Genomic DNA, 14,428 nt, shown 5'->3' on the forward strand with positions numbered 1-14,428 from the left:
AGCCCGGGGGCTGGGCCGCGCTGGGGGACAGAGCTCCGACCCTGACAGGAAGCTCTGCCCTCGGGATGAGAGGCAGAGGCGAGCGCCGGGGCAGATCAGCCAGCATGGAGGAGCTGGGCGCTGAGTGCCAGCAGCGCTAGGGCCTCAGAGGATGCCCAAGGGGCCCCAGTCCCCTGTGGGCTCAGGGCTCTTCCTGACCTCTGCATCCAGGGGCCTCCTGCGCTGGGCACCCCTGACCACCACCACCCCAAGCCAGCAGGCGATCCTGTACTCAGATCAGAGCGTGACCCCTGCCTGGAACAAAGCCACCTCTGAGGCAGTGGTGAACACAGAGTTACCTCTCATGGGAGATACTGCTTAGCAGGTTTTTCACGAAGTGCTTTCTTTTAGGAGAAGGTAGATCTAATTTAGAGACCTGGAGGATTCTAGCCCTTGGCATCATGTAGGCCGTCCTTGACTTGGCCACTGAGCTTCAGATCTTCCTCTTGACCCGTGAGGGTCTGGAACAAGGCCCTGGTGACAGTGTAGTGACCCCTGAAGAGGACAGAGCAGTTTTCTGAAGTGTAATAATTTGACAAAGTAATATACGTTATTAGGTATTTATCAGCAGATTTCATTTTAGTGGAACTGTTTATATGTGGAAATAAGCTGCTCTGTCAAGGGTTCAGCTCTGGTGCCTCTCCCCCTGCTGCCTGGGTGGTTTCCACCCAGATTCGGAACATAGCTCACTGATCTTGAGTTTCTGCTCATTTTGTAATAAGCGTTAGGATCTGCTTGCTGGGGAGAATCAGGGAGACACTTCAGGGCTACAGGCGTGTGCAGGGTGAGGCTGAGCACCTGTAGCCAATTGCTTACTCTCTTGCTTTTGGTGGCTCCCCGAATGCTCTCTCTGCCCCTGGACGGCGGGCGCCTCTGAGCCGCCCGAAATGGAGACTCTGCTTCAGCGTGGCCACAAGGCCGCAGTCCTGCCCCGTCCTGGCGCGGAAGGGCGGGGCAACCCCGGGGCGTGTGGCGGGCGTGGCTGCGCCTTCTCCTGTGTCCCTGCTGACTCTTGCTCCTCTCTGCTCCCGCCGGGTCAGAGCCGGCCCGCGTGGCGCTTGCTACAGCAGTGATCAGCTTGGGGTGCATAACCACCTGTGCTTGAGTCTAAACTCTCTTCTCTCTCTCTTTCTTTCCTTCTCTCACACTCTGCTGGCCGAAGGCTGTTAAAAATATGGTTGGAATGGTGAGTACCGCTCTAAGTAGCACTGCGGTCAGGTGAGCCCCTCGACCCGCCCACCCCGGCCCCGCGCTGCTGGCTCAGGCTCCCTTTCCGCTCTGGATCTGACCTTTCACGTTCCCTCAGAACTGCTGGCCTGCCCCGGGGGGAGTGCTCACACTCAGCAGTGTCTGGGAGCCCCCCGCCCTCCTCTCGCCCTGAGCCCCACCCCAGCCTGTGCTCGGAGCCGAGGCCCGAAGCAGAAACCCTGCCCGTGCCGGGCCTCGCGCTCCCACAGGGAGCACAGAGGGCAGCAGGCAGAGGCCCCGTGAAGAGAGCTTCAGGTGCTGCGCACAGGAGGGCGTGAGCCACGTGACAGGCGGCAGGCGGGTGGCTGGGGCCGAGCCCCTGGGCCGGACGCGCAGGCTGACGCTCTCCCCGCTCAGCTCCACCAGGTGCTGGTGCAGCTGCAGGCCGGCGAGAAGGAGCAGGACCTCGCCGCGGCGCCCATCCAGGTGTCCATCAGCGTCCAGCTGTGGCGGCTCCCCGGCTGTCACGAGTTCCTGGCGGCTCTAGGTAGGCCCACGTCCGCGAAGGGGCTCCTTTCCTTCCACCTCTTCTTAATCTGTTCTTCTCCTAGTTTCTGTTGGGTGAAGCTGGTAGACTCTTAGGGGTCTTAAGTGGTGTTTCTGTTTATTACTCAGTAGCTAATGTGAAGACTAGTGCCTCAGCACAGTTCCCAGACGGCCTTCCGGCTATATCCCATCCCCTACATGATGATTTCCTCCTCTCACTTGGAGTCATCGTGTTAAGATGAATCTGCTTGACTGCAGTATTGCTGGGAGTCAAGCCATGATTACAGCCTAAAGAAAACTCAAGATTTCAACATTGGGCTCTATCACTGGCTACTCAGACTTGGCAGAGAAAGAAATACAATTGAAACTGCCTTTGACTGACCACAGAAACCTAGACAGCCTGTTGCAAGATCCTCCTTCAGCATTGTGAGCCAGTCAAGGCAGTTCCCAGCAACACTGCTGTCTCCTCACCGCAGGTGCATCTGCTGCTAAATCACCCTGAGAGGCTCTGCCATCCTGCCACAGGCACGGGGGAGGCAGCCGTGAACACAGGACGAAAGGCCCTGCTCTCATTAGCGCTTTCGTACCAGAGCGGGGCAGACAGACAGACACGTAGAAAGACACAGTCGAAGGCGAGCAGCTCAGAAGTGAGGAACCCCGGCACAGACAGAAGCAGCAGCGTCACAGAGAGGGGCAGGAGCCCCGCAGGCCCAGAGCCTGTGGAGGGAAGATCCAGGTCGAGGGAAGAGCCTGAGGCCGGGAAGGGGACGCGGAGGCAGAGCTTAGGGTTGAGACGCTGATGGGAGGCCCCTGGTTTTTAGTCTGAGGGAGTGGGGATCTGATGCCTTGTGGGAATGTTCCTTCCGCTCGGGAAGCCTGGGCACCTTTTCTAGCCCATTTGAATGACTTTTCCCAGACCGCGTCAACTTGGGGGCCTCCACCTGTCTTTGGAGGCAAAGAGGGAACCCACACAACCCTGCAGGGGCTCCAAATCCCCTGGCAGTAGGTACTCTGACATAGCCTTCTTGGTATACATTAGCACATTTATATCTAGTAAGCATAGTCATGAGCAAGGCAGCAGGGGTGAGAAGGAGGAGCTCCTCTCCTCCTGGGACAGGCTGTGTTGCTGCCGCTCTCGGGTTGGGGTCCTGGGTGGTTTTTGCTGATGCTCCTCCCACTGATCCTCAAGGGCGATTTGCGTGCACATACTTCTAATCTTTAAGTCCTTTGTTCTGAGCCTGGGGAGAAGTGCCCCCTTGGCAAGTTACAGCTGTGGCTTATTTAGAGAACTCAGTTCTGCTGGGACAACCAGTTCAACTCCCTTTGATAGTGGATTCTAACTAAAATGTTATTAGTCACTCATTTTCTAAGTGCTGAGTTCTCTGAGACCTTCCTGTTGTTTTCAGGGACTGTTTATTTTTGAGTTCAGAGGGGAAAATGTCCAATAGCAACCAGAATGCTAAGTACAAGGCACCTCTATTGAGTCCAGTTCCCAAAGGAATGATAATGTCAGACCCAACAAAGTAATTACAAGAATAAAAAAGACAGGTTTCTTGTCTGGCGCTGGGGTCCCTGCTGTGGGAACACCGAGGTGAGGCGGAGAAGGGCCTGGGAGCCCCAGGCTGCCGCCAGCCCCAAGTGTCCACACTGTTCAAAGCAGAGCTCAGTGATCCGCTGGAAGGTTAAGTGTAGACGTTCTGAGCCGAGCCCCTTAGGCCCTAACTCCTTACCTGCTGGCACTGTCTGCGGCCTCTTCCTCCTGTTCTTTTCCCCGGGAGACTCACTGGCTGCCTCTGTCATGGCTCCGATGAGTCTTGAGTGCTGCGGCAACAGCTTGTTAGGCAGCCGCCCGGCCTTTGTTGTGCCCGCGCTGGGTCTTATTAGACTCGGGGCTGCTTCCTGTGGGCTCCGGCAGGGCGGAGCAAGTCCCTGCTGGGCGCTTCAGCCCAGAGCAGATTCTGCAGCATCGGAGAAGCTTGTCTCAGAGCCCTTGGGGCAGACCCTGCCCACCTTCTCCTGCACCAGCTTTAAATATCCGGCAAACGGAGGAGCCAGTCTTCTTTAAGTGAACTGTTCTGCAAAAGAATGGAGACAAGTGTCAAGGGCGGGGCAGGGCAGCAGTCAGGGGAGTCCCCTTCGAGGGTGTGAGGGGTCTGCACAGGTTCCCCAGGATGGTGTGAGAAGCCCTGGAGTGCGCATCCTTTTCAGGACTGGGAATCTTCCCCAAGGAAGCAGGTGTTTATGCTCTTTGTTTCTGTAGGTTTTGATCTCTGTGAGGTCGGGCAGGAGGAAGTAATCCTGAAAACCGGGAAACAAGCCAATCGACGGACCATGCACTTTGCGCTCCAGGCCCTGCTCGCACTCTTCGGTAAGAGCTCCTCGAGGCACCATGCCGAGTGGCTCCCAGGAGCTACGGGCACGGCCTTGGGGATGGTTTGGGAAGGGGAAGAATTAAGTGAGCGAATATCTGCTGTATGTTAGCAAACGTTGAAGAAAACAAGCTCCCTGTTCTGATGGACCTCAGCTTATGACATGCACACATACAATGTATGTCAGACGAGGAAATCAAGGGACAAGCAAGTGCAGGTGGCATTGGGGGAGGGGCGGCACCCAGAGCCGGGCCTGTGGGGCGGTTTTCAGACCCTGGGGCAAGCTTACCCTCCTCAAGGGGCCGAGTGAGGCTGAATGCTGGCGCTGATGTTGTCAAGGCTTGATGGAACCAGCAAAGCCTGCTGACGAACGTGCTCAGAGAGAGGGGTCAGAGGTGACGGCTGCCGGACGGGCTGCCTTCGCTGAGATGGTGAAGGTGGCACAAGGCCTGGGTCTGAGTCCCCTCCTGGACACATTCATAGGCAGCTGGGACTGCCTATGAGTCCAGATTGGAGATGTTAACATGCGCACAGGTCTCAGGTGAACAAGACTGTCCTGTGGGCCCTCCCGGGGTCAAGGTCACAGATGAGGTGGGGCCAGGGAAGGCTCAGACCCCAAGAGCCGTGTGTGATCTGTGCAGAAGCAGGCACTGAATGCCAGGTTTGGTGGTGGCCACTGGTGACCTTTACATGAGCTGGGGAGACAAAAGCCTGCTGGAGCGGGTTCTGAGCAGGTGGGAGAAGGGTGCTGGGATGTGGAGCGATGCGGCCGCAGCTGGAAGGGATGGCGGGTGAGGGTTCAGGCAGGGGTGCCAGAGAGAGCGGGGGGGGGCGTGGCTGAGGGGCCTCGGGAGATAGGGAGCAAGTGAGGGCAGGCCTGCGGCGCCGGAGGCCTCTCCTGTTTCTGTCCCCAGTGTGAGACTTACCTTTCCCACAGGACTGTTTTCCAGGCTTGAGACGAATTCAGCTTGTGTATAATTCTAGCTTCTATGCATATAAGGATGCTTGTGAAAGAAGTCAACAGCGTAGAGAATGCTAACTGTGCCTCTCTGTCACAGATTCCACCGAGCTACCCAAGCGCCTCAGCCTGGACAGCTCGTCCTCCCTGGAGTCTCTGGCTTCAGCCCAGTCTGTCTCCAACGCTCTGCCCCTGGGCTACCAGCACCCTCCTTTCTCCCCGACTGGGGCGGAGAGCATAGCCTCAGACGCCATCTCCGTGTACAGCCTGAGCTCCATCGCCTCCTCCATGAGCTTCGTCTCCAAGCCTGATGGGGGGTCAGAAGGCGCGGTCCCTCGGGGACGGCAGGACTACGAGCGGTCCAAGAACGCCTACCCGCCGCGTGCCGCCCTGCCTCGGAGCCCGATGTCCCCGCCCACCCGCCCTGCAGGTGCCAAGGACGAGGAGGAGTATGAGGGGTTCTCTATCATCAGCACGGAGCCCTTGGCGGCCCCCCAGGAAGACCCACCGACGGGCTTCTCTCCCGACCACAAGCAGTCCCGCGTTGGGACGGCAGGCAGTGTCAAAGTTTCGGTGAGCTCCAAGGGGAGCATAAGCACTCCAAACTCTCCTGTTAAAATGACTCTGATTCCCAGCCCAAACTCACCCTTCCAGAAAGTTGGAAAACTAGCCAGTTCAGACACGGGAGAATCAGACCAGTCAAGCACGGAAACAGATAGTACCGTGAAGTCCCAAGAAGAAAGCAACCCGAAGCTTGACCCTCAAGAGCTGGCGCAGAAGATTCTTGAGGAGACGCAGAGCCACCTCCTGGCGGTGGAGCGTCTCCAGCGGGGCGGCGGTCAGGGCTCCAGTGCTGAGGATGGCGTCTCCGTGCCCAGCAGCGCTGCCGTCTTCCGAGCGTCAGAAACCAGCGCCTTCAGCAGGCCTGCCCTCTCCCACCAGAAGAGCCAGCCGTCGTCCTCGCCGGTCTCCATCAAACCAAAGCCCCCAGCCAGGAGCTCCTCCCTCCCCAAGGTGAGCTCGGGGTGCAGCAGCCCCGCCGCCTCCGAGGCGTCCGCCAAAGACAGCCCGAGCCAGCACAGCGGCCGGCCGTCGCCCGGCTCCGACTCGCAGACCTCCCTGAGCGACCAGCCGCTCTTCAAGCTGAAGTACCCCAGCTCCCCCTACAGCGCTCACATCTCCAAATCTCCAAGGAACATGTCCCCCAGCTCAGGCCACCAGTCTCCCGCGGGAAGCGCACCGTCCCCGGCTCTCTCCTACTCCTCGGCGGGCTCCGCGCGATCCAGCCCCGCCGACCACCCCGACCTCGACAAGCTGAAGATGGCAGCCATCGACGAGAAGGTGCAGGCGGTCCACAACCTGAAGATGTTCTGGCAGAGCACACCCCAGCACTCCACGGGACCGATGAAAATATTCCGGGGGGCCCCTGGGACCATGACTTCTAAGAGAGATGTCCTCAGCCTATTAAATTTGTCACCTCGGCACAACAAGAAGGAGGAGGGCGCAGACAAGCTGGAACTCAAGGAGCTGTCTTTGCAGCGACGTGGAGAAACACCCCCCAAGGCCCCTCCCAACGGACACTGGCACACGGAGACCACCTCGCTGAGCACGCTGCCGCTGCCCGCGCGCCCACCCGCCCCGGCTCCCACGCGCCCTTTGAGACTTCCTTCTGGAAATGGCTACAAGTTTCTGTCCCCGGGAAGATTTTTTCCTTCCTCTAAATGCTAAAGCATCTTTTATACCCACCGACAGCAACCCAGAGCGCAGCGGCCCAGCTGGCTCTCCGCATTCACTTGGCTGCCCCTGCGTGAGCATGCACTGCCGGCCCTGGTGGTCCCCAGGGACTCTGGGCAGACTCCCCAAAAGCCAGGACTTCTGTGGGGCTGGTACAGGATGCTCATGGAATTTTCTACACACATCACCAAATGTTTACCTGTAAGCTCCCTCTTCTCATCTTTGATGCGATTCTTCAACAGGACTTTTGTACAAAAATGGTCAAGGTTCTGGGGTGGGGGAGGAGAGGGAGTACATATTTTGCTAGGAGGTGTATATGCAGTACCTTTTATACACAGAATACAGAGCTTTTGTAAGGCTTTCAGGTGCTGGTTGGGGGTGGGATACATAAAATCTAAGTTGAATTCTACATGAAAGTGTTATTATAGTAGCCAAAAAACAGGATACCGATTTTAAAAATGCCAATGATTTGTAATTAAATTGTAGCAATTCTGGTCTCACGGTACTGTAACATCATAGAACCGATGCAATAATTCACCTGGAAATAGTGCTTCCATCCTCAACTCTGCTCTCCTGAGCTCTACTAATGTCCTTGGAGCCCTGCGGTCAACCAAACTTGAAGTTTCTTAAAAATTTACGTAACTCGTATCCAGGCATTTTAGAACTATGCAATTGTGATTTAAAATGCAACTTTGTGCTTTTAAAACCTTACTGACCTTTTTTGTACGTGGATAAACAACTTGGTTTTGTTATCAATAGTACTTTGCATTTATAGCTATTATTTTTAAAAGCTCAAGAAGTTTTTTAAAATGTCAAATTTTGAACAGTCATCAATAAGTAATTATCAAGTTTTGGGGGGGAGTTTGAAATTATTCAGTTTCCTTATAAGAGAAGAAAAAAATAGCAAAAGAAAAAAAAAAAATCCTATGGCTAACTAGATTTAACCAGAATCTAGCCTTCCAGCTCCTATTCCCTTTACTTCCTGCTTAGTTTTATCATCGTTTCCCAACTCCAGGCTGCTAACACCTCTTCTACCTACGTCTGCTGCCAGGTTCCCGCCGTCCCAGCGCCTCCCACCCATGAACTGCATGTGACCCCGTCTTGGTGTGACTGGCTCCTGCGGTCTGAGGACAGACCCTTACTGTCCACGGCCGCAGCAGCAGGGGTCTCTGCTGGGATGTATGCATCTGAGTTACTGCTCAACAGGGAGGGAGAGTCTTAAATGTGCCGTCATGGGTGGGGGGGAAAGAGGGAGTCTTCCTACAGCTATGATAGCCCCCTGATACTGCCGCCAGCCAGGACGAGACAAAAGAACAGTCTAGGCAGGGGTAACCATTAACTTATAAGGAAATGAAATGCTGAAAATCATGTTAGTGCTAAGTTTAGGCCACTTTTAGGTAATTCTCAAGTGGAAATCCTACTACCTCCTCACTGGGAAGGTCCATCCCACGAAGGCAGCAGCCTCTCGTCCGGGGACACCAGCCGCAGGGAGGCCCCAGGGGGGTTAACCTTGGGGAGGCCTCGTTTTATTTACACACTGACCACCTGCCTATTCCTCACTGTGCTCTGGAAAGAGAGAAACATACTATATACTCAATCTGTCTTACTCTCTTGAGCTGTGTCACAGAAGCTTTTAGTGTTTAACCCAACAGTCATGTTGACAAAAGCAAGCAAGTCCCTCCCATCCTAACCCCGATCCCAACACTGGAAAGAGAAATACTTTTATCAAGAAGCAAGCAACTATGAGGCTGTCTTTATGTCTTTTGGAAATGGTAATAAAAGTACCAGTGTAGCAAATGAAAGCCAAGTTTATAGCACTGTGCATTTAGATAGCAAAATCAGGTCCTCAGCAACATGAAACAAACCTCAAAAGTGAATTTCTGAATCCGCACGCATGTAGTCAGGCTCTTCCTTTCTCAGCACCTCTCAGCCTCTTTCCCAAGTGCCAAGGAGCCCTGGAGGAGAGGCCGGTCTGTGCTCTGGCCCCGGGTGCCCGCCTCCAGCACAGCCCCCTACCACCAAGACCGCTTCTCCTGGTTACCAAGCCAGCTAGGAGGGCTTGTGGACCCTAACTTGGTTTTAGTCTAAGTACATTTGTTGTTGTAGGTTTCATGTTCAAAAGCCAAATGGAATACATGATTTTTTTTTGGTCCTGGATGTCGGCTTCAATGAAGGAAAGCAAAGATGATAAAATCAAGACCAACTGCCACTTCTTGCTATTTGCTGTCAGTCTTGGTGCTTCCTATTCAAGTCAAACGGATGTAAAATCAAAGTGAACTTTTTAGGCTTCCCTGAAAAAAGGATGCACTTAAAAATTATGTGAGATTGTATAATTTGCAGATTTCTTTGTACAGATCAGGGGTTGGCAAATGACCTCCAGGCTAAATCTGATCAGAGGCCTGGATTTTTACAGCCATGAGCTAGGAATGGAGTTTGCATTTTAAAATATTAATATAAGTATCTACATAATATTGTGATTTTTACCTCTTGGTCCACAAAGCCTAAAATATCTGGCTTCTTATGAAAACATTTTGCTGACTCCTGGTCCAGATGGCAGAAAACGCAACTGGCGTAACGTTTTGTTTCTGCAGTCTAGGGAAAGCGGATGTCAGGCAGTGGACAGAACTGACGGGGTGTGTGGGAACCTGAGCCCTGTGGAGGGAAGGGACCGGCCCCAGAGGAGTCCTTGGCTCCCCGCCCCATGTGGAAGGGGTCGCTGGGTCACTGTATGCGGACAGCATTGGACAGGACTTCTTTTTCAGCTCAGGAAACTGGAACTCCTGCCCCTACTCTGCTCCATCAGATGCAAATACGCAAGCAATAAAATCTCCCTCTCCTACAAACCCTGGTGTGACCGCAAAGCAAGGTAGTAGATCTTACTTGTCACCAGTGGGCCACGCAGGCAACTCTTCACACTTCACTCACCTTAACAGAGTCCGTCTACCAAGACACAGTGAGCCATTCAAGCCTGCACTCTGATGCGTTTGGTATCGGTGTGCAGAGAAACGAGAACGTTCTCGCCTCCACCCACTCGCAACAGCCCCCGGCCCACAAGCCACCGAACACGCGTCCGTGTCTGCTCAGCTGTCTGGGGGAAGCCGGCAGGGGGCCACCGCCGCGGGTGCCCAGCAGGGGTGCCCTGTCCCGCACCCCCGCCACCACAAGGGGAACCCTCACTTCGCCAGTTTCAGTTCAGGCTGGAAAAAAAAACCACACGATAATCGGGCTTGCTTTAGGCAGAATGTGAAAATTGTGTAATTTTCATCACATATTTTGTTCTTTTACCTAAAAGAACTTGTACATGTGCTTTGTGAACTGGGCCCCCGTTTGTGCCAGGTCCTTCCGAGATGCCCCGTGGAAGGACACACGTGGCCACGTCTCCCTCCTCACACGCCTTCCCCACGTGGCACTCATGCCCCTGTATGCAGTGTTAGCCATCCTTGGCCTATGTGGACTTTTTTTTTTTTTGTAAATGACAGTTTCCAGATGGCATTAAACTTTTTATATTATGAAATTTACCATGTAAAAAGAACTTCGTATTTTTATTGAGATTGCTAAGGCACTTGGCCTTCCTTTGTGATTTCAGTGACTATTAAAGCATGAGTCCCCTTGGTTTTAAGTGCCGTATCTGAATCACTTTCTTTGCCTGTTCCACACTTTCTAGGTTTCTCTGTGGTACACACAGTATCATGTCGTTAATGAACACAGACTCCTGTCAGGAGTTTATCCTTATGAATGTACTTCTGCCTCATGTTTGCCAGGAGCAGACCCAAAGAAAGTGCACAGCAGAGCTGACCTTCTGTATCTAAACACACAGAGGCCTCCAGCGCTACCTTGGGAGTTTCTGGGGTTCACTTTTATTAGTGACAGAGATGTCTCTTATTTGTTCTGTTCAAGACTGGAAGTTTGCATAGTAGACTACAATCTTTTTCACCCAATAAAGTAAAATATAGACTTATTCTTAGTTCTGCTTACATGCCACTTTCAGGAAATACATAAATTACTAATAGCTTAAAAATAAAATTGATTTAAAATTTCATGAAAATTAGTGGATGCAGTGAAAGTGGCATCTTTAGAGAAAAATTACAGACCTAAATATTTATTTTCAAGGTTAATTTTAACCATGTAACTGTTTAAAGCCCAGCCAGTGGCCTGCTGGGAAGGATGCACCACTGAGCGCGTGGCTGACAGCACAGCGACAACAGCCCAGAGAGAAAAGGGAGGGGACAACACAGAAACTCATAACAGCCAGCACAGAAGGCCAAACATAGACTCTGCCAAGAGTGAAAAATGTACCCATTTCTGTGAAGGCTGATCATGTGTGTGAGACAGAAAAGGAAAGGTGGGTACAGCTAAAGTTGCAGCAGAAATTAATCAGAAAATACTATGAATACTTTCATGCCAAAATATGTGAAAATGCAAGATAACACCTGGTATGCTTTAGGCATTCATATTTACATAGTTGAGGGACCCCTAAATGCGAATGGTGGGCCCCAGATGCAGGAGTGGTAAGCACGTGACTTCAAGGAGTGTTGTTCACGCACATGAACTGTTTTCATAAGGAATTTAAGAATGAGTGAAAAGTGTTATTGGCAACTACTCGACAAAAATTAGATTACATAAACTTTTAGAAAAAAATACTAAAATCTCTGGTGCACAAAGGGAAAGAAAACAAAACCAGAGCCCATAAAATTAAAATGGTATCCATAACTCCTTGCCCTTTATCCAAGTCTCCAAAGAGTACAGACCCAGAAGGTTTTGCATATATTTCACTAAACTTCCAGGGACCGGTGGTACTCTGTATTTTCAAATGGTTTAAGAAACTATAAAAATAAGAAAAGATATTAAAATCACTCCATGATGGTATTCTTAATTCTAAGATCAATAGATAGTATAAGAAAAAGTATAAGCCCATTTCATATATGAATCTGGACATAAAAATCTGAAATAAAACAATAACCATTAAATTCCTATGCCTTTAAAACTAGGAAGAAGTGAAAATTGCTCAGTCGTGTCTGACTCTTTGCAACCGGCTCCTCTGTCCATGGGATTTTCCAGGTAAGAATATTGGAGTGGGTTGCCATTTCCTTCTCCATTAAAAGTAGGAAAACGTAGCTTGAAAGTGCATCTACGTGTTAATCACTGATCTTGCCTCTGCTCATGAACACACGCGCGGTATTCCCAAGGGCCAGAGCTCTGCCCCTAAGCGGTATCTATAAACACACTCGCATACAGAAAAGCGGTCAGCACTAAACTACGGAGCACGTCACCACTCTGAGAACTGGGGTGCCGAGACGTCCAAGGTTTACCCTGTGACCACACACGAAAGCAGGCCTGTGACACCCTACTCTAGGCGTACTGAGACAGGTCTGTCAGTGTGAGGCAAACTCCAGGCAGTCCAGCTGTTTCTTAGGAAACTGTTACTGTTGAAGCAGAGAGGGACTTGAATAATCTGCAGAGCAGATGGAAGGATGCAAGGTTAGCGCAGCACCACGAAGGATCTTTGAGCACAGCTGTGTGCTCCCTGTTACCTTAGAAAACACGATTTATGTAATCTGTCAGAGTTGGAGAATTTGCGTGTCCGAAATTTGTTGGACGCTTCCCAGAAGGAGAGACCGGCCCCTGGTGAGGATCTGGTATTCGTGTGCGAGGGACCTTGTAGTCAGCAGCAGGCCTGCTCTTAGCTCCTCAGGCTGTGCTGCGCCTCATGTGGGGTCTCGTTCCCCAGTCAGGGGCCGAACCCGGGCCCCCCACAGTGGGAGCACGGAGCCTTAACCACTGGCCCACCAGGGAAGTCCAACGGGGCTGCTTTGTGATATTACTACTCTAACGCTTTATTATAGTCACTTTTTTTTTTAAAAAGGATTTTGAAAATATTTCATCTGGCTCCTGGCTGCACCGGGTGCCTCCCCCGCACCGTGCGGGGTCTGTCCTTGAGGCGCAGGGCGCCAGGAGCTCTAGCGCGCGGGCTTCGCTGCTCCCAGGCACGGGGATCTTAGTTCCTCTACCAGGAACCGAACCATGTCCCTGCACCCCTGTCTCTCTCTCTCCCCTTCCCTCCCTCTCCCCTTCTTTCTCTGTTTTTCCCTGTCCCTCTCCTTCCCGCCCTCCTGTCCCTGCAAGGCACGTTCTTAACCTCTGGACCACCAGGGAAGTCCCTATTTTGTTGTTTTTAACCTGAGGAATTCTGGACAAGGGCCACAGCTTGGTGGTACCTTTTCCAGTTTAAATCCTTTCTTTAACTCTCCCAATGAGTGTGCAAGCTTATAGACTCTAACAATACTAAATAATGGCAAACAGCAGGGAACTTGACAGACTAATGCTGCATCCACTCCAGCAAATGAGGTCGAAACATCTGGATCCAAATACATTAAAGGGACGTGTTGGCATTAAGGAAACATTCTGCCTCCCAAATGAATTTGCATCCAATCTCAAGATATTTATTAGATTTGCAGCAATTGTGCATGTGGGCCTCAGGGAATGATAAGTTCTTAAATATATAAATATCCTCAATATATGTATATTAAATAAGTTCTAAAATTTTAAAATAATTTTGAATCCCAGTAGCAGAGCTCAAAGTCTGCCTTTCTAGCTGGGACAGGTAAATGGGTTTGAATTCTGATCTGCCGGGCAGCATTCTGTCAAGTCAGAATATTTTTTTTTTCCATAAGTAGAAGTTATACAAGTTTTTTCCTGAAGTGTAGCCATTTTCTTTTTGAACCCAAAATGCAAATATAAAACTGCTATGTAATTCATAAAAAAGAGGTAGTTCTTATCTAATATTTCAAAAGTCACTGAGTCTACAAATACTTGCTGAGGGTTTGTTGTAATAAATAGAATGTAGCCTGCCCTATCCCCAAGAAAGCAGGAAAGTTAAAACAGATATAAAAGTCCATAAAATAAGTTGTGTCCTTCACTTACACGCTGCTCTCTCCTGTGCTGTGAACGGCCCAAACAGCGTGATGAATGGAAGTGCCCATCACGGTTCCCCCACTGTGCCCTGCTGGAACGGCTGGGATGAGCCAGCGCAGAGGCGCAGGGGCTCCAGGAAGGCTGCAGGTGACGAGGCCTGAACAGGGCCTTCGTTGTGGATGCGGAACACGTGGTGAAAAAGAAGCAAGTCAGAAGAAGAGCCAGCAAACTGAAGATGGAAACAAAAGCTAAGGAGTAAGATATACACGTGAAATGGACGACACCCAAGTCTAAGGCCATCCAGAGGGGCCTCTGTGATCTTGGGTGTAAATAAACAATGGAATCGATCGAAGAGAAGCCCCGAGTCCGTTCCTACAGCTTAGGCTCAGCCCACCCTCCTGTCACCGTGGGGGAGCACCTGGGACTCCTCCACGGCCCCCACCTCCCCTGCCAGACCGGCTCTCGCTTGCTGGCTGAAGGACCCGCACCGTCAGAGCGCTCCTCTCAGGGGAGGCCTTCCCTCACACGCTGGCGCGCCGTACTCGCTCCAGGAGCCCCACATCCCGGTCCTGCGAACCCGCCGAAGCCGGAACCCACGTTTCTCAGCTTCTTTCAGAACAAAGCTCTGTACTTAGTGCAGCACTTCCACTCGCCCACTTCTCTCCTGAACCACCCTTCAAAT

General features: G+C 51.8%; 1 protein-coding gene and 1 long non-coding RNA gene across 9 annotated transcripts in view; one reads left to right on the forward strand and one right to left on the reverse strand.

The window, feature by feature from the left end:
* Window positions 1-10,453, forward strand: part of TTC28 (tetratricopeptide repeat domain 28) — a 570,331-nt gene extending 559,878 nt beyond the window's left edge. For 5 of the 8 annotated variants that reach the window (XM_043437597.1, XM_043437613.1, XM_043437581.1 and 2 more), the window contains 4 exons: window positions 1,202-1,225; window positions 1,645-1,774; window positions 4,034-4,141; window positions 5,201-10,453. In XM_043437597.1, the coding sequence (XP_043293532.1) occupies window positions 1,202-1,225; window positions 1,645-1,774; window positions 4,034-4,141; window positions 5,201-6,828 (1,890 nt within the window). In that variant the 3' untranslated portion in view covers window positions 6,829-10,453. The remainder of the gene's footprint in view (window positions 1-1,201; window positions 1,226-1,644; window positions 1,775-4,033; window positions 4,142-5,200) is intronic. The other 3 variants (XM_043437608.1, XM_043437590.1, XM_043437631.1) reach the window with 1 other exon arrangement.
* The window catches only part of LOC122421597, a 68,382-nt gene that overhangs the window by 7,843 nt on the left and 46,111 nt on the right, over window positions 1-14,428 (reverse strand). Inside the window, exon 2 of the long non-coding RNA XR_006263522.1 lies at window positions 339-3,848. This is a non-coding gene — a long non-coding RNA (uncharacterized LOC122421597). The remainder of the gene's footprint in view (window positions 1-338; window positions 3,849-14,428) is intronic.

Source organism: Cervus canadensis, chromosome 1 (assembly GCF_019320065.1).
Source record: "Cervus canadensis isolate Bull #8, Minnesota chromosome 1, ASM1932006v1, whole genome shotgun sequence".
Lineage (NCBI taxonomy): Eukaryota > Metazoa > Chordata > Mammalia > Artiodactyla > Cervidae > Cervus > Cervus canadensis.